The following is a 21207-nucleotide window of genomic DNA, read 5'->3' on the forward strand; positions in this document are numbered from 1 at the left end:
GAAAAACATTTTTCTTACAAGTCTCTCTTTGTAATCCAAGTTTCCAAACAACAGATAATAATTCCTACATCCCTTAGAAACTTCGTAATAATTTCTCGTAATAACTTTACTTCATTCTCCATAAATACCCCGATTATTTCCAGAATGAGGATATACGTTAAACTTACGATTTGTAAACAATATTAGACACCCATAAATTAAAAAGCGAATTAAAATTTAACAAGAACAATAAAGAGCGACATGTAAATGGCACTTTAGAGGCCGCGCAGCATATTACACGTCTATAAATCATCTCTCTTGCTCGACTTTCTTTGAAAAACTCGGGAGAACGGGAATACGGTTCTTGAACGGTGAACGTAGAACCTGAACGAGACCCAGGGACATTTAATATACATGGAACGCCGACAGAGCAATCGATGGAACTTGCTTATTGGCAATTTGTCGAGTGACGGGATGGGATGCGGGGGACCTGGTAACGAGGAGGTTGTTTTCCGAAGACAGGTCTCTGCCTCACGGCGTAAAATCGGTCCCTATCCTCGGCCATCGGATGTACAACGACGACCAGACGAGGAACGACGACGAGGGAGAGTTTGGAATCTTCCGCGGGATGCAATTTATCCTGTCGCATTAGATTCAAAATAATTGATCCCCCGGGCGGGCGCGGAATAGCGAATCATTACTTCAGACTGATGGCGCCCCCACCGACCGAGTTTTGCCGACGAGGAAAATGAAAACTCGGTGATCACCTGCTTCCGATGAAAAATTTGACGGGGCAGATCGGCGAAGAGGAACACACCGGAACACGGTACCTTCGAACCGAATAAAATGAGTTTCCCGTGGTTGCAACGCTGGCTAAAATTCGCTATCCTCAACGGAAGCGTGAACTGGTACGTCCATTTCCTGATCTAAGTTTTAGAGACTTTGATATTGATGTTTTTGCATATTTACTTGGTTCTAAAAGGACTTAACACTGACAGATATACTGTCTTGTATTTTAATTTGATACTGATACGTATTTTCACTCGATATTGATAGGAACTATTTTGACTTGTTGGAATTGTTTTGACTTGATGAGTCTGAAGGAAACCAGTCTTTTACAATGAACCTCTATACAAACATAAAACCAAATCTGTCGAACGTTGTGATCTTTATTTTGATAGAACAAAATGGATCGTACGTAATTCGATAAAATAATAAAAACGGAAAATGTTGTGGATCTATTATTTCCTTATAAAACGAAAGAAACTACTCGGACGACATAATATTTTGATTCTATACTAGGAGGAATTTATTTATATTTTAATTCGATATTAATAAAAATTGATTTTTGTGATTCGATTTGGCACTGAAAGGTTTAAATTGATTTATATTTGAATTTGATTCTGAAACGATTCAGTCCTATGAGAAACTGGTGTATATTTGGATGTGATATAAAGAGAAATTGATTGATATTTTTATCTGACACCGAAAGAAATTGACTTGTATTTTGATTTTATATTAAGAAAAACTTATTTGTTGATATATTTGTATTCTGATTAGCATTTTAATTTAGTACCGACTTTGATGTTCATTTTGATGCTGAGAGAAATTGTGAAACCGATCCTTTAGTATGTTGATTAATGGTACGAGGTAGTAATATTTACTTGTTCGATCGAAGCTTTAAAAGAGTAGTCCGTAGCTTTGAAGAAATAAATTGCAATATACTCTGATATTTGGCTCGGGTTTAATTTATGAACTGATTTCGATGTTCACATATTTTGGTATTCTGCGTGTTTGAAGAAAGAAAAATGTATTTTTGAAATGCATCCTGATATTTGGCTTGGACGATATTGATTAAATTTACTGACTAATTGAATTGCCTTTGTAAATCAGTGATATAAAGGAAAGTACGAATAATACAATGACTAAAACAAGAGGCGCCCTGAATATCGCACGTTATTTTTCAAATGTAATTCTGGATAAAGTAACTTATAATTAGATATTGACAAGCGACATGTCTCGATTCTCTACTACAAGCATCTTGTTTGCTTGCAGGAAGCAAAGAATGATAATTCATTATAGTTGTTACTTTAATCTAAAATCCGAAGACTAATATAATCATATAGTATTAGTCGAACGAAACATTTAAAAAATGTAATACAACTTCCAAGTCGCGTGACAGTGAAAGACACTGTTGCGAAAAGTGTGAAAATAAAAAGGAACGATCTATACTAGCACATTCAGAAGACATATGAAATTGTTTGCAAGAAGTATAACGGAAACGAATTCGTCTAAAGGTACACAATTTTTCGGTCGATCGCCGGCGTTTGTCGATCAGCCACGAATTTCATCATGCGTTCCGCGATTGATGAAATCCAGTGCCGCTACGGGAGGTTGAACGCGCGAGACGCGGCTAGCCAAATCTGGTATAATAATTAAACCCGGAATCGAATTTCATGACACTTAATAGATATTGTCAAAGATAATGTATTTCGCGACACTGTGAACGCGAGGAGAAACCGTGTCGTTTAAAATGAAATTTGTATCCATGTGACGGTCGCTTTCATATTCATGGTCTATTAAAATTTGCCAACTATACGTACAGCGTAGCGAAATGATTGAAATCTGAATAAAACACGACCGACGAATACCATCGCTGTGGTATAGTATTCTCCGGTGTGCGTATGGAATTTATCTAATTAATAATCGCGGATGGTAGCGTGCATTAAATTGTCGGCAAAGTGCACTCGAGTGCAATTTATCCAGGGACAATTTGGGAAATAAAAAGAATGAAGAAAGAAAAAAAAGTAGGTGGCCGAATGGGATAAAAAAAGAGGAAGTGTCTGGCTACTCACGTATATCGAGTGCTCGAACATCGAGGCTGGTTCCGAACAGCGTCAGCAGCGCGCAGAACTTGGCAATTATTGGCAGGCAATCAGTCTTCATGGTCGCCGAGGTGTGGTGTCTTCATGGAAGCTCGTGGCAATCGCCTGAAAACACATCGAGACAAAAAATTTACTCCCAAGTTTATATACTTTCGAGCGCCGCGCCGCCCGGTAAAATTACTTTCTTAAGTTCCTGACTACTTTCTTAAGTTTCTGAATGTTACTTGCTCTACCTTGCTTTCTTTCCTTTTTTAGAACACGAAACTTCGGATGTGTGTCAGGGACGATAATCTAAGGTGGAAATTAAACAATAAGTCGATAATTCTTTAAATATCCGTGCCTTTCTACGATGCACGGCAACAGATTAAATATTTTCAAACGAATAAGCAAAGTACTATACTTTCGTAGTTAAATTATTACAAACTTTTAAATCATCGATACAAACGCAAGGTAGAGATTGAATGATAAATTATTAATATTTTAAGTATCTTTGTTCTGCAATAATATATTACAGATTAGAAATCTCTGCAAAAATATTCTTCAATGTATTATGGAATATCATTAATCGTACTAAAATTACTACCAAGTAGGTAGTTGTAGCGCGATACTAAAATTCTGAGTGGCCTATCGATAATCGAGCTTCTTCCACGGAACTATAATAAATCATGTCGTCAAAGCACCAAGGTAGCCCGATCTTTCGGAAATAAATAGCCCGAGCAGCTCAATATACATTACAATACAAAATACCAACATTCATCTAGGCACCGTCGATCGTACCAGTCATCAATCTCCCAAGATATATCTCGTCTCGCCTTTTTATTCCTCGCGACACGCACGCCATCCGTTCGCGTTCTCGAAACGTTATCGGTCCTTCTCAATTTAGTTTCCCCGTTGTCCTTGGATCCGATAAAACCATTGATCTTTACAGGGTCACACGTTCAGGGGGTAGAAACCGTCAAAAATTGGCAACTATCGTCATAAATATGAATTATATGGGAAATCAAATAGATCGACTTCTTCTGAAAACTTTTCAATTTTGATACGAAAGTAATCAGGGTTTAATTCTTCGGAAACTAAACCATTATACTTTATGGGAATAATTAGTTTGACTTTTGTAAGGCTTATAATGAATATATGAATTCTATTTATTTGAATGAAATTTTAATTAGTTCCCAATTAGACGTACTCTTCCAGACTGACTCTACTTATTTATAGGTGAACTCTTATTAAATGAGCTCTAATAAACTATTTATCTGCAGACGAGTTTTATTGTAATATAATTCCCCATGTCTTAATATCTCGCTCGTTGATAAGATATTCTCTTCCATTATATCAACTTATTGTCAAGACATCGTATCCTAAATCATAGTCTGAAACTTAAGTTGACTAAATATCAAAAGGAAAGCCAACCCTTTTCTTTCAATTTTCTTACTGTACAGTAAAAGAATAGACGCGTAACGCAGATACAAGTAGAGAAGAACCTCCGCAGCTATTAGAACGCTTTCATACCTTTCCTGGTATTCGATATAATTGTATCTCGTATTTTCAATCATTTTTTAACAGATGTTAAGGCTTCCGAAAATAATAAAATAATAATTAAAAAGTAGTAAACATTTTTTTTCTCTATCATAAACCTTAGAACGATCTATTTTAAACAATAAAAATGCGTAGCATTAACTTAATATTTTATGTACGATTTTATCAATACCTTTTCCGTAATAACATCGAACGATAGGGAATAAGGAACCCTAAAAATAGGGGATTTGATCGATTCACGAGTAAAACCACGAATGATTCAGGTATTCCTTTCGCTTGGCACGACACTAGGTAACCAGTCAGCCCTGATAGTCCCTGTGGTACGTGTATCGCCTGGAGAAACACAGAAATACCGACTTGTAATCGAGTCCCTGCTCAATTAGCCCAGCCTTGCACTTTTGCGTTCCTCTGCCAGATCGTGTGAAAGACTAAGTAAGAGGAAACGAGACGAGAGAAAAGGGGAGGCATTCCTTTGGCTTTGCTCCATTTTTACTGCAGTCGGAAACGGCTCTTACGGTCACGCAACTACTATTCGACGTGCCATCTGGTTGGTCTATCGGCGAAATAAAGAACGGAATTTCGCCCGATTCAGTCCCAGCAACTAGACAAAGCGTAATTAACGGCATGAGATGTAATTGATTGAGACGAAAGGCGTCAAAGTCTCTGTCGGCCTGTGCCTGAATGCTCGTGATATTTTGGCTGCAATCCTAGCGACTGCGACGCGATACGAAAGATTCGAAAAGTGCAAAATGGTATTTTATGGAAGGATTTAAGATGCACGTACTGTTATATTGAAAAGTTCTAACGTATACGTACTTTCATATTTAAAAATTGTAAAACACGTGTATTGCGGTATTGCGTATTTTGATTCTTGAAAATTTTGCCATTCGTGAGACCCGGTGATTGGAGTTTTAAAAAATTTGATAAATAAGGTCTCTCAAGAGAACGTACTTTTAGGAAAGTATATCGTATCAGTAAAAATTATTATACGATTCATAGAATCTATACACCGTGCTATAACTAAAATCCTACAGTGAAATAGGTCCTAAATTCCATAAGACCCGATAAAGAAGGTCACAAAACACAAAAGACTTGCCATAAAAGTATCTCTAAATCTATAACACCCTGACCATAAAACCTTAAACCTTCAAGATACGGTACAACTAAACCGAGATATCGTTGTACTTGATAAAAGAATCACCTTAATCTATAGTGCCTATCAACGAGATCCCCGACTCTCGTCTCAAGAATCTCGAGGATCTGGGTGTTCCGAAAGGTTCCGCTGGTTTCAAGAATTTCCGGGTATATCAAGGGTTTCGGAAGGGTTTCCACGAGATTCTGGAAGATTCTACGAATTCAGAAGTTTCAGGCGTCCTCAGGAGTATCGAGGATCTCAGTGGTTCTGAGGAGGTCCAGAACGTCTCAGGGTATTTCTACATTCCCTATGTAAGTGAACGTTTCAATATATTGCGAATCTAGGGGATTCTGAAATATTTGACTCTTGAGAAACGAAAGGTTCTACTAATTCTAAAAACTTTCTGAATTTGTACTTTTGAACTTTTGAATTGTTCTCGAGGATCAGGGATGTAAAAGTTCCTAAAATATTTCAGAGGTGGCAAAGATTCTACGAAGTTCCAAAGATTTGTTCCGAATTCTAGAGAATTTGTGAGGCTTCCGAATTGTTGAGATCTACCTTCAAGACCTTGAAGATGCCAAAATGCTCTGACAACATCGATGTTTCTAGGAACCTTGGTAACCATCAATAGCTCACCTAGATTCCGATAACTCTTGGAACCTCCGGGATCACCGCAAACCATTGAGACCCTGAATACCTTCGGAAACCCTGGAACCACCGATATCTGCCCAAAACTATCGGTACTCTTGGAACCTCGTTAACCGTTATGTGGATCCAAGGTCATTTGTAATTGCATCTAAGGATCTACATTCTTAGGTATGGCTGTATCTATGGACCTAGTTGTGGAATTGTACATGTAATATTTCTTTTGCCAAGTTGAATAATATTGTAACGGGAGTTTCTTCCTTTTGCGTCGTTTTTTACTCACTATAGCAGCAATATAAATATAATTTTTATCGTGGTTACTTCGTTAAACTCGACGTGCTTAAATTAGGTTGGTGGTAACTTTTATTATATATCTACCAAACTAAGTCTACAGTTTCTCAAACATTATGCAAAGGTATTGACAAAATGAAGTTTGCTTGTATTTCAGAAACGAGTTACTACTCTTTTTATTTACTTAATATTCGAGATGTCGCTAATGACCAATTTTCTACCGCATACATACGACTACAACGTTCCACGTCTGTCATATACTCACAACGATGTGATCATCGAATCAATCGAGTTCAGATGACATTTATATATATTGTATGGATTTAAGGATACCAACATGTGATTACATGAGTTCAAATGTCTCCGCATTTGACATTGTTTTTGTCATATTAGGATTATACTATACGTTATATTATAAAAAGATTGTTGTTCGCTGCTTTTACGTAACATAATTAATCCATCATTTTCAAAAAGTCGATAACCGTATTCGATGCAATTTACAATCATAGTAAAATGACACGCAACGTCGATTTTTATTAAGCTTTTATTACCACACTCGGTATATTAGATTATCTGTTAATTAAATGGTTCCATTCTCGTAACATTAGTGTGTCTGTGTCAAATATCCTCATTAATGAGTCGCTAATTGCAATTATTGTAAACGTAGATATTTCCAACGGGGGAAAATTTGTGTACATCGTTGTCCTTTTTTTCGTGCAAACAATTAACCGCACTAGACATTCATCGATTACGTTTTCATGGATTTGATAGCCGAGATATATGTACATCTCCTATTTCGATGACCGTGTGTAAAGGAGCCTAGCCCATTGCAGTATCGATCGTCCGATGTGACTGCAATAGCTCGTTATCCATTGTCGAAGTTCGTAGTACACGCAGTTCACTTCGTCCAAGACATTTCTCCGGTATCGCTATTAAACTTTGAATGTATTGTTTGGCACATTAACTACTACGCGAGTTTTATATATTTTGCCTTGGGAGTCGCAATAGATTGAAACGTTAAATTTTTGCAAAATATTATATTATATCGTACTTGCGCACATTCTTCTCTAATAATGTCAATAAATCAGTCACATTGTTGAAAATTTTTCAGTCCACGAAATTTATCTTATTTTAATTATCCTAAAAAATATAGTAAATCGTGAGTCATCGATGACTACCGTGGTAGTTAACGTGTTAATTTCTCCTCTTCTGTTTCGCGCGTTAATCGCCCTGGAAGTCTTCTGCGTACGAACTTTAATTTTTATCTCCGTCATTATGCGACCTAAAATTTTTTCAACAATTATATCAACAACTCGCGAGAGAGAAAAGAATAAGAGAAGAATATTGAAGATAGAAACGACTGCAAGAACGGCAAGACGGTTACTCAGAAGACATAAACGAGCACCGTATCGCGACGAAGTTTCACCGTTAAAGGCAAGACAAGAACGGTTTCGGTGAAATTTTTCGAGATCCGGAAGTAGTTTCCAAGGACTTGCAGCGTAATGACGAGGATTGTGCGAGGTCAATTCCTTTCTGCTGCCGTTGCAAAATACATTCGAGATTTTATGGACCACGAGAACCGGAGTCAGTGAAACTTGCGGATTGTAGTCAGTCGAATGCTCGAAATCCCGAAAGACAGATCCCAGACGATACCTGCGCAGAGACTTACCTCGTATCGCGGGCCAGATACCCGTGCCTTCGAAATTTACCCTCGAAAATCGTCGAAAAACGACCACGTCTCATTGAACGTTTCCCCATCGACGATTTTACGAGCGGCAAGATTTTACCAAATCGAATATGAGAATACGTTAGCATACGAAATGACGGGAAAGGAATTATTGATTTATCCTTAGGTAATGTAGGAATGTTTTTTGAAGTTAAGGGGATTTTACAGATAGGGAAATAAAAAAGTATGAATGATATAGAGTTTTAATAGAATGCTTGAAATTATGATGTGAATGAAAGTTAATCTAAGATTTTGAATAATATGACAGACCAAATCTAAATTCAATAGTTCGATAACGAATAATTTATTTTTCTATTATTTTTCCTGTTTGTCATCTAACTAACGATATATTAAATTTCCTATCATTAATAATATGACTATAAATACGAGAGTTCTACTGAATGATACGAAATTTAATATACTTGGATCTAATTAATTAGTACGTAAAAGCTATAATAGATAAAACGGTCTGCCAATGTGTGTTTATTGTAGCCAATACTTATTGTATATATTTCTATAAGAGCACTATTTATACTATCATCGCTTGTCTATTGCAATGTTATAGTCTGAATGTTACGTACGAACATGTACTTACAGTCATGGAAATTTTCGTCGCACGCGGAGATCCCGTTAATGAAAATCGGCGAACTGACCAGGTCGGAGAGGGCCACTTGAAACACAACATAACACCGTTTCTCGGCCCTTTGAAATTGGGTTAATTAAAACGCACCGTTTGCTGATTCGAACTTTATCTCTCTTTGTAATTTTGGGAACCAATTCCATTATACCGTCGGTGGCTCGACCTTCTTTTTTACTCTGTTGCTGCGGAGTGCATTGCACCCTGTTGTTGTGGACTCATGCAGAGGAAATTAAGCAGCCGTGGAGTTTGCACTACTTGGTAAATTATTTGTATTGAAAATGATGCTTCGAATGTAGGCTTCGAAAATTTGCTCGATCGTGAACGTTTTGCGATATATTTCCAGCGTATTATATGTTCATCATATATGTTACATAGATTATGTTCCAATGATTAAAAAACTACGAAAACTATTACTAAAAAGAAATTTGATATTTGGAAATACTTCAAGACAAAATATTAATTGATCGATCGATTACCTAAGTAGCACTTAGTTCAAACAATTTAATAAATTCCTATGTCACGATTAACAAAAACATTTCTTATATTGAAAAATAATACACATAAAATTTACTTTATAGCCGTTAGAAGAAACGCAGAATCTCCCACTTGTAGCAAATATTACGAACACGTGACGATAAATATTCCTCTTATCGTTCGCTACCTTCCACCGAAGTAGTTTGCCTGGCGAACAGTTAAATTCTAGACTTTCCAAGACTAGCCCCCGGGCAAATTACCCTCGGCAAAGGTTAATACATTCTCGGCGGCAATATTGTTCTCGACAATTGAGAAATCGGAATCGCGGGATATCTGTGTATCCTGCTGTGCCGCGGTTGCTTGTCCGCGTGTAAGACGTACTCCCAAAGGAGTTTTCGTTCTGAATAGCTTGTGGAACACCGCCTACACCCTGGTGGACCTATCGTTGCCTATTATCGCGTACCCTGCGGTTTTAAGCTATCGCAACACATAAGAGTGCCGGGAGAATTTCGCCCTTCCGTTTCACGCGAATCCGCCAGAACCCTTCGTGGAATTTCCTTTCGCAGTGTCCCGCGGCTTTCTCGAGTCTATCGTTTCGAGATAACGACCACGTGTTTGTGGAATCTATTTAGCACTTGCCCTTTCCCTAGTCACGTATGTTGCAATATTTTTCACAGACTACATGCTTCTGACTGCATGCCTGAAATTCTGACTGTTTTATGGTTGCATGAATTATTTAGAGATAGGATGATGACGTGAGGGTAATTGGTGTAAAATGGTTGTTATGGGTAGGAAGGGTAGAGTGACGTGTCTAATATATTAGAGGTTCTATTTGGAGGTGGTCGGAGTTAGGATGTAGTTTAATATTATGATGTTATTTATTCGAGATATTACAGTGTAGTGATGCATCATAGGTAGTATCATATATATATTGATTAATTACGAAATGAAGCTTCTAAGATTTAGAGTATTGTTATTGTTGTGTGAGTTTCATTATTTAACATTAAATTATCTTGAGTGTGATGAAAAATAAGTTATTATGTTTCGTTGTAATACATAGATGAAAATGTAAATTTAGAGGAGAATTGAGAAAAGTGAGAAATGGTATAGCTTATCATAGATTGTAATAATGAGTCATGATAATTTGTACATAATTTTATATAATTTCGACTATTTCCGATCGGGAACCGGAAATCAACCCAATTTTCACAGTCCCTATCCCAATTTTCCATTAACGACACAATAAGAATACTTTAACGCATACTTGTTCCCAAAAATGAATAATACAGTCGACAATATAGCGAAAAGTGACGAAATTAATGAAATATTTTATCTAAATATATGAAATATACGATTAAATTCAACTTATAATGAAAGAATTAATTATTTATATTCTCATAATAATAAATTACTATATATGTACATACCATTATAACATGGGCAAACTGGAGTTTATTATAACAGAAAAATGAATGTTCAACAGCGGTATAAATGAATACATGCAATAACAGAAATACCAGGCCCCTGTAAAATACTGTATAATAATCAGCCGCTATTTGCATCACTTTTAAAGCTAACTCGTCATACAGGACGCAGTAATCTGAAAAATTACCCTGGGTCTTTGCACCTCGGTCGCGTATCGTTCGGCGAGATTAATAGAACGCGCAATGTCACTCGGCTAACTTTCCTGCGTTATCCATATATCTCATCGGGTTCGCAGGTCGCATTTCTCCCATCAACGCGTCCACACCGCTCACTTTTTACTATATCTTTCTCTCTCTCTCCCTCTCTCTCCCTCTCTCTCTCCCTCTCTCTCTCCCTCTCTCTCTCCCTCTCTCTCTCCCTCTCTCTCTCTCTCTCTCTGGTGGGTTACAGATCTGTTAGCGTAGTACATTTCTGTAATTCCTCGGGCCGTGCTTTTGAAAATTTGCATACCGTTCATGGTATGCGTGACGGTTTTCGTTCGTGTCACACAGGTTTGATGCTCTGTAGTCTTCTATCGATTTACGATCGTATCGTTTCGCTATCGTTAAACGATATCTCCGATAGCAGACATTCGTACGCCTACTTGTGTTCGCTGCGTGTATACGTCTATGGATCGCGGCATCATTTGGTTGAAACAGACCAAAGCCGTATCGAAGCAGAGATACGTGCGACATTTTCCGCGCAATTTTTCCCTTTCCTTTTGTTTCTTCTCTCCTTTATCCGTGTTTATTAGTTTGTGCCATGTCGGCAATAGAAACAGAGTAGAGTCATGGAGAGCAGAGAGCAGCACGGTTTGCGAATTGAATGCCGCTGTTTACCTTTGATAATATAACAGTAATAATCGCCCGGGTTCCACGAGAGCAATTCTGAATAGAAACTCTCACTTAAATACAAATTCTTCGTGAAATTACCAAACGAACTTCCACTTTCGGTATATACGTTCGGTGTATACGTATTTGTGTACTGATTATACATCGAGATTGTTTTGCTCTCCACATGAACTTCGACGTCTCTTTGAAGGGAACAGGTTGAGAGGAGGAGCATTCGTTTTTTCAACTTGGTATCGTTTAAGTACTACATTGCCGATGTTTAAGTATTATATCTAGTTCCTATTACACCGTTGCGTTCACGACTTTATAAAAAAATGTATCGATAAGCGATAAGTCCTGGCTGCATCTCTTCCACGGTCGTTGCGCGCTGCTAGCGCGCGTATTATTTTATCCGAGCCACCGGTGCATCTAGGCGATCGACTTTTTCTTCCTGGTTGAAAAAGAAACGAAGAAAAAGAAGAGAGAAAAAGAACAGGAGAAATCGAGGGTGGAAAGTAGAAACAAGAGGAAAAGAAGCAGAATGTGGATTCGTCTCCGCAATAAAGCGTATCCATCTCGAATCATTGTCTCGTACACAATTAATTAATCGCCGTGGGATTTCGTGTTTCTCGTTATGTCTCGAGGACTCTTCTCGCGAGCAGTTTTCCATAGTTTTTATCGTCGTTCCGCGTCGTAAAAACCGGCCCACTCGTTACTCGCAGCCACGTTGCATGAGTTTTTTATCGCGTGAAATAATGCAACCGCTCGTCGATTGTTTTCACGGTGAAAACGTTTAATGTGGGATAGGAAATTGCGTTCATACAGTTTCTCCTCGATCGCTCGTAACACGCCTCGCGCGACTTTTCCGCTTTTTCATAAGGCAGGAATAACACGCACGCGACTCTACGCGTGCTCGATTAAGTTTCGTTGAAATTTTCACAGCTTTCATAAATGTCGCTGAATATTTGATGTCGATGTTCAAGCCAATAACACGTGCTGGTCACGAACGCATGTATGCGGCCCTATCTTTCGATTTTATGCGGAAATCGTTCGAATATTCTTCTAGCGTGATTGGGAACTCGTCGCGAATTAGTTTGATCGCGTTATGTCGTTTCTGTTCTATCGTTCGTGAAATTGCAGGGTGCGTGGGATTTATATTAAGTTCACTGTCACGCGTGGAAACTTCGTGTGTGTCAATAAATTCGTGTTATGTCGATAAATTATGTCGAACGTTTTCGTTCAAACGTACTTTGATATACAGAAAGTTAAAGACATTTTTGATGAAAAAGATATACAGTTTCTTATTAACAATAAGTGCTAATACTTTACTTCATACTTTGCAAATCATCCTTTAATTTTCTTTTCGTGGATGAAACACGAGAAAAAGATTATTGTATAATATTTACCATCTTTTAAGAAACACAACTGTTAGTTTCGAAAAGCATCACTGCAAAATGCTACTAAAATTACCGATCGTATTAACACATTCAATTCGGAAAACCCGAACGTCCGCGTCGTCGGGATTTTCTGTTTTATTGAGGGTGACGCTTGAGTAAATGGATACATGTTGTAGAAAAATCAATTTCAGCCACCAGGGACCGCCTTCTATTTTGTGTGCCATACCGAGTGTGTTAAAGAAACTTCAGAATCCAAAGAGTCGTCGGTAACGAACGAACCCATTTTTTTTCCTAATCGGCCGCTTTTAACAACGCACGTTCGCTCGATACTCGCTGACAGAATAGTCGAAACGATTTCGTGGAGTCCTCGATGGTTTCTCGGGAGCGTCCGGATTAAAGATCGAACCTGTTCCTCGCGCACAATGCATCGGTTCATGCTCGTTAGGCGATGAACGCGCGGTTGGCACGCGATACACAGCGTTGCGGCGGCGAACGCGGCTAATGAAGTCCCTGGCAGCTAGCAGGCGCGCGTTTCACGCTGTCGGCATTGTCGAGGACGTACAGGGGAATAGAAACAGAGACTCGTTACATTGTTCGGTTAACCTGGAGCCGTTTTGCGTGTACGTGTACAATTTTCCTCCTACTCCGCCTCTATCACCTATCCGCCCACTTTCTACCTTCTCCTATACTGATGAACGTATGTATGTATATCGCCGTGATAAGAGCGTGTAACGCGTTCCATTCAACACGCGGAGCCTGCATGTCTCTCAAACTGCGTTGTTCTTCTCGCTCGCGTATATATGCGATCTCTTTATGGACCACAAAGCTTGCCAGAGCGCTTCTCGCACGCCGTTGGGATCGTGTTTCCTCGCCAACGTTACCACCGTCAACGAATCCTCTCGGCCGGAAGGTATCTAATAAATCTCCGTTGGAGGCGAGAGGTTCCTCGTTAGAAGCGGAAAGCTTCTTTCCTTGATTTTAGAATTTACCAGAACAACTACGGATCGTTGTATGCAAACTGCTGCATGATTATTTTTTAATGTTTCAGGGAAGAGATTTCTATTGTTCGTGGAATACTCGGGGGAATTTGGCGAAATCTGCTGAAATCTGGGTGATTAGGAACATTGTCTTTCACGAAAGCTTTTTCGTTTGTAATTAACGTTCGATGGATTCAGATTATTTCCACTTGTTTTAGAGCAGAGATTTCCGTGGTTGTTGAGATATTTGGTGAAATTTGGAGAAGATTTTGCACGTTAACGACTTTAAACAATTTGATATAATTGAAATAATTTGACTGTTGGAAAATTGTTTTTTGACTGAGATTAGTCGAACGCTCGCCGATTTCTTGTAGTTTGACGGATTCAAATTATTTTTACTTGTTTCACAAGAGAGATTTCAAGAGAGAAATTTGATGGAACGTGGAGGAATTTTTGGAGATTACGAAGATTATTTTTTAGTAAGTTGGTCGAATGATTTTAGATTGCTGTAGTTAATATTCGACGGATTCAGTCCACGCCAACCAACCGACGACACTCGGCACTTATCGAGCTTCTACCATGTGTAAATTGATAACAGGGGTTGTTGACCTTAGCTTCTGCTCGGGATTATGGGATTTTAATCGTCATTTGCACGCCTTCCGTGTCAATGAGTTAGGCTAATAAGCTGGAAAGCGTAGGGGATGTGCCACGGGAGAGATTAGGAGCACGTAAAATGAAACTGCTGATGTTTGGTGATATTTAATTTCTAATTTCGATTTTTCATAGAAATTAATAATCTTAACACGTCACACTGTAGAATATCCAGCAGAGTTTATAGCATAAATGTATACGAATTTAGTATATATATATATATATATTAATATTATTTATTTCCCGGACAATATGTTGGAATTATAGGAAAGAAGCTCTTTTAGCGTAAGGTTTCGTTTTGAAGATAATTAGTTTTGAAAATTTCTACGTACATATGTACTTAACCAATAAGCGTGATATTGACTTCAATAAATATTGTTTCGATGTTTCTGCGAAATAAACCACTAAATATAAATATAACAAACAGATAATAAACATTCAGCTGAATGTGAAATCTCGAATTCATTGCCACAACTTTTTTTCATCAACAGTCTCCGTCTCTGTCTCCAAATCGAATATAAAAAATTTCTCGAGCGAAATCTATTAGCAACATCTCTCTTTCTTTCAACATCTTCAAAGCTCTCGATTTCACTTGCACTACCATCGCCTAGAAGAGACAGAACCCAGCCATCGTAGAACGTAAACGAGCGAAACGTGTACACTCGTAAAGTCGTCGATTTTATCGCGGTGTTTCCATTTCAATGACACGACGGCGCGGGGGAGAGTTCAGCAACGAAGAAATCCGGTTCGGTCGCGGGTTGTTCGTCGCACCTTTCGTTGAGCTGCGAGCGCTCTTATCGCCGGCGCGCCGATACGTTCGTATACGCGGCCGATATCGTAGAAGCAGTGTACATACGTTACCGTTCGACCGTGCTGCTAGGAAACTGGCGACGCGACGCCTCGAACCAAGCCTCAGATCTGAAGTTATGATAACGCGTGAGAAACGCGTGTAACATGTTTCACCGTAGCATTTTGTTCGCCTTTCCCTCTGGCGCGGCGTCCACCGCGTGTTTTATCGTTGCCGGCCGTACCGGCGACTCTGACCCCGACGTCGCGTACACACGCTCACGATCGTTAATGGACATCGTCTCTAAATCTCTGCCGATCTCCTACTTTTCTCCTTTCTCTGCTTTCTTTGCGAACTCTGGCACCGTGACATTGTTTTGCGTTCCAGAACGATTCGAGCGTGTAGATAGAAATGTGCGATTGTACATTAACATTTCAAGGAGGTTTGTTCCTGGTAAATGTGATACGTCTACTACATCAGAGAATATAAATGAATTTGTTAATGAATGATTTGTTACAAAAATCTGGACATATAAAATATAATAATAGAATAAGTAGTATAGATTCCTTCATAATATAAAGATGCTAAAGAAGCATGTTATGTTAAAATATCTCCTTGAAGTAAAATAAAGATCGTACCGATGCATTGTAAACGTTCGACAATCGCTTAAAACCCTCGAAACGATACCACATGTAGTAAAATAATAGCTAGTTTAGTAGGCAAGCTGATGATCAATCGAGTAACATTCAGCAGGGGCTAAATCCTCTTAAGTCCTCTTTAATTTTCCATATCACAATGCTCGTTGAAAATAATGATAATATGAAGCGGAACGCATTTCCATTCATTCACTGACGCACGGTTTAATCAGAGCGCATCGTGGCGGGTAATTATCGGTAATTAGCGGTCAAAGCCATCCCTTCTCCCTTCTCTGTAACAGTTTTGACAGGCTCAACGGTCACACGCAGATATGATTTCATGGGGGACGAACGAAAATTCACCGATCGTGTTCTTGTTCTGCCAATTTTTTGTTCTTGCCACTAGGTTTGTGAGCTCGCGCTTCGTGCATCTACGTTTCGTGTCGCCCTGCTGTTAGAGAACGCCGGTTGCCGGAAGCGACGTGTAATTTACTGGAATTACATTTAATCATTAATGCCGTGTCTACGTTCAAGATGTACGGAACCGATACCGCGTCGCTGGTAATGACCGATGAATATTTTTATCGTCGATTCATTATTTCCCTATCTGAGAGCCGCGTGTCGTGAAAATCGCTTCGTGCGTGCACCCGAACAAATATTTCAGGTCGATACATTTTACTCTGTGTATGAATTCTATTAATATTATGTGATAAATATGCAGAGAAAAATATTCGTTAAGCGAATAATCACATTCTTATACATATATTACTAATACATATATTACTTATTAAACATATATTACTAACGGGAACATATATTACTAATTGATTACTTACAGATATGTTTTTAGGTTTATCCATTGTACGTATGAAGGAAAGAAAATTATTTATAGGGTGACACATATTAAATAATTTAATAAGGTTTTTCTAAATAGCTCAGCTCGTAACTACGTAAAGTGTTTCTCTAATAATCGGTGAGTTGAGGAGTGAATACTTGGAAACTTTCGAAAGATAGCATAGTGACTGCAAGCCAATATTAAAACTGAAGATCGTTGTTTCAATTACTTGCTATACAGATAATCAACGGTATACCAGTGCATCATAAAAGTAGTTAAACTTGGAAGTTAAGATATATGAATAAAATAACTGTCATTTCCCTTGCTTCTATCCTCGTATCTCTCAATTCGGGAAATTCGCTTACCTATATTCAAAATCTTATGCCAAAAACTTTCATCGATGTCACAGATATTTAAGCTGGTAACAAAATAAAACAAGGTCGTGAATATTCAAACGGAATGTACCCTCTTCTTTCGATCAAATATTTAAAAACAATTTTCTAAACCTCACACGACATCGTCGCCGAGGACATTCGGTTAAGTTGAACGTTACACGGTTCTCTTCACGAGTCGTTCGAGTTCACTGTTCGTTGAATAGGGAACGAGATTCAATTTGTTCGACCAAGTTGGGACGTTTTTCAGGGGTGCGGTGGAACGCCACCGTATCGACATAGCCACTGTGTCATTATCGTTCCGCCGATAGAAGTAGTATGCATAAGTTACTATTCAGACAAGTAGTTCAAGGAACGCGCGTTCGCGTCATCTCGAAAGGGAGAATTCTGCTCCGGCAGGAGCGGCTATTGCGATAAGATATGAGAAATATGCTCGGCACATTTTCCCACCATTGTTGCACCCCCCTCGTTTCGATCCAACCACCCGTCTCCCTATATACGCTGGGCTTCTTTAAACGATCCCTTCTCCATGCACCGCACAAAACGTTCCCCATCCTCCTCTTACATCCTCCTCGATCCTCTGTATCCTCAGTTCTCGCTTCAAGATTTTTCTTGTTCATAAAAAGTTACTGTTCTCTGGCTCTCGATTCTCAGGAATTTGCGACTACGCACGACGAGATAAAACGAAACGGTACGGTTACCTGGAACCTTCTTGTTCGAATCATTCGGTGATAACATGTCGTTGGAAAGGATAAGGGACATTCTACTCAATCGGCAATGGAGAGGAAGATTAGCCGTAGAACGTAACATACTTTACGGATCTCCGTACGGAACTGGTGGATCGGAGAATTTTCGAACGATGCTTCCAGAAAGATAGAGAAGAGTAGGTAATTTTGAGTAGCGCTGAGTGCAACAAGTTCTGGGTAGGGTTCGGCTATGGTTGGAGGAATCCAATATCCGAATACCATTAAACAGAACGCTCGATTACTCGAAACACGCCTGTGCGAAACCAAACAAACGCTCTACCCCGATACGTGACGAAGCGTAAGTAAAGCTGCAATCAAACTGGTTGTCGAAATAGTCAACAGTTAGAATTACCAAATCCCCTTACTCAATAAACGAAAATAAATATTAAAAATCATAGAAATATATTATGTTTATTTTCCAAAAATATCTACGCGAGATCTTCTATTAATTCTGAGTAATCAATACTTTCTTTGCTAGTGAAAATCTTTGCAATGAAATTCTCCAAAACCAGAATTCTCTTGTATTTGAAATTGAATTAATATTATCAATGAAACTGTCCAAGTTGCAAATTACAAATTGTTAATATTCACAGATTAATAAATATTCTCCCATATACGATCGATAAAGGGTACGAAATATAAACATCGCTTAATATAAAATTGCCAAAATTACCAAACATTTTCCCAGAATATAATTAGTTTCATTTCGTGCGTGTTTCTTTTTCTACCACCCTTAAGCTTGATACTGGCAAATTTCGTGGTAAAACAAATAAAACTTTCCAGAAATAAATTCTACGAACCGCAAATAATCCGACTGTCCTATTCTTAATCTTATAGTATTATAAAATTACAAAGATCCATAATCTCAAACTACCACTTGCCAATTTCCTAATATTCGATAGTCATCGACAAATTATTGCTCAAGAGACTCAGAATCTATTTCAATGATTTCATTTTCGTCCCCACACGCTCTGAATCTTTGGTGTGACACGCGGCTGCTAGAAACTCCCCTCTAAGCATTCCCCACGGTGTCGTAAAGCGGCTCTGAAAGTTCCATAAAATCCCCGCAATATCGCAATATCGGAGTCGGGAGTTTCTCATTGGGAGAAGGTAGATAGCTAGTGAGAGTCTTAATTTTATTTAATACGGTTCGCGATCCACTCTCTTAATTCGACTGTCGTCAGCTCGTTTAACGGTTATGTTATGGTTGGCAAACTAGACGCTGCATCACGATAAGATTGCGAGCGTGGCCGCTGATTGGATACAGGACCTAGACACGGGCGTAGAAGGAAGAAGATTACCGTTAAGGTGGCTACGGAGGTGCTTTTGGGGGTGGGTCGATATTAATTGAAGCATGGCGGGTTAGGTGGATGGCGGGTTGCTTAAGCGAAACGGTTGATAGCCGAGCTCTCTCCTGCAGATGAAGCGTGCACCATCACCTTCCAACCTTCCGTGGCTGATGACGCTCGATGTTACTAATTTTCAGACTACGCTACACACATATATATTCACAGACACACAGATAGATAGCAGCTATATATGTAAATGCGGATCAACCCCGAGGAATTCGATTCGAAGGTCGGTTAGAGGGGAGAAAATGGATCTTCTTCTTGCGGTAGACACGTGTGCGCGTAACATTCGTACAAACGTATGTCCTCGAGAAGCCCCTGGTTTCTGCGGTTGCCGTAGGATACGCGCCGATTTGTGGGCGGGAATTAATTTTATCGTGTCACTGGCATGCTACCGTAAGCGACGCTTCGAAACGGAGAAACGGTATTGTCGCGATAACATCTGCATTTCGGGTATAAACGGAGATATTGCTAGATCGTGACGTTCATCTAAACGCTAAGTTTTGAGTGTATTATAATTCGAACTGTTCGGAGTATTAATTGTTCAAGTTCGAAGGAGTCGATTTATAGATATGCGTAGTAATTAGAGGGTTAATATTCGTTCTTTATACGCTTTGATCGAACAGTTTTATGTGCTAGTTCATTCGTTTAACGTATTAATTCTTAAAGGATGAAAGAATCGATTTACAAATTTCCGTAGAAATTAAATCATAAATACTCGTTCTTTGCGCTTTTCAATCTTACAAGCTTCGTGTGTAACTTTGTTCCTTTTTTAATTGTTGAGGTCTCAAGGATTCGATATACTTTCAAACGGTTTTACATACGCTCCAACATAAGCTCTACACCCTCGTGAAACGTCAAGTCGAGATCTTAAAACGTTTACGAGCCGTCCTTCTTCTCTCTTTCGAACAAGAGGAAGGAAAGCGCTGAAAGGGTACGAGGTATCAGACCCTAAGGGAAGTTTGAAGTGCGCTCGTATCAAAGGGGAATAAACACGGTGCAGCGTTGAGCAAAGAAACCGTTTTTTCAAGAACAACACCACGGTTCACCGCCTTGACGATCGTTCCCTCGTCAAATCCTCAAATCCCTGACACGCTTGCCGTGATATTTCGATACGAACAAAAGATAGAAACTACCCAATTCCGTCCATTAACGAGAAACCATTCCGTTTCACTTTTTCCGCGCGTCCGCGAACATCAAACAATATGCACCCGTGTGTTTCCAGCTTTGATGAGTACGAACAAAATAAAAAGGCAAAGGAAGACAGAAAGAGAACGAGAAAGGGGAAAAAAGAGAACGAGAGTGGGAGAAACAGAAGAAGGAAGACTCGCAGTTTAGGAATGTTACGAGGGAGAAAAAGAGATAGAAAGGGAGAAAAAAAGGGGATAAAGAAATGGGAACACGGCTTCCCGCAATGCATTTGCAGTCCAGAAGCGGCTTTTGAAATTCTGACGCTTCGTCAGTTCCCTTTGGATGCATTCGCGGAGTGGCATTATCGTCGCTGTGGTTACGAGTGCATCGTGCGCTCGCGCACGCGTGCGCTCGCGCACGCGTGCGCGAGTCCGCTTTACCAACACCGCTTCACCCCAGTTTTCTGTGTAGTTTCGGCTTCTGACGTTTCATCCGCGGCAAGTGGCCATCGCGCACCGCACGAGTCTCGTGCCTCTTTTTAAGGACCACTCACCGCCAAAAGTCCATCGTTTCCCTTTCTCTCCTCTCCTCTCTCTCCCTCTCTTTCTTTTTCTACTCCTCTCTGTCCCTACGTGCTTCTCTTTCTCCTTGGACGGCTCTTCCAAGCCGAGCCAGCCCTTTTCTCTACTCTCCCGGCTCCAG

General features: G+C 39.3%; 1 protein-coding gene across 2 annotated transcripts in view; it reads right to left on the minus strand.

The window, feature by feature from the left end:
• The window catches only part of LOC117233138 (discoidin domain-containing receptor 2-like), a 140725-nt gene that overhangs the window by 75252 nt on the left and 44266 nt on the right, over nt 1-21207 (minus strand). For both annotated transcript variants that reach the window (XM_033493148.1, XM_033493146.1), the window contains exon 2: nt 2835-2969. In XM_033493148.1, the coding sequence (XP_033349039.1) occupies nt 2835-2925 (91 nt within the window). In that variant the 5' untranslated portion in view covers nt 2926-2969. The remainder of the gene's footprint in view (nt 1-2834; nt 2970-21207) is intronic.

This window comes from Bombus vosnesenskii, unplaced genomic scaffold (assembly GCF_011952255.1).
Source record: "Bombus vosnesenskii isolate JDL3184/JDL3185 unplaced genomic scaffold, Bvos_JDL3184-5_v1.1 scf7180000013295, whole genome shotgun sequence".
Lineage (NCBI taxonomy): Eukaryota > Metazoa > Arthropoda > Insecta > Hymenoptera > Apidae > Bombus > Bombus vosnesenskii.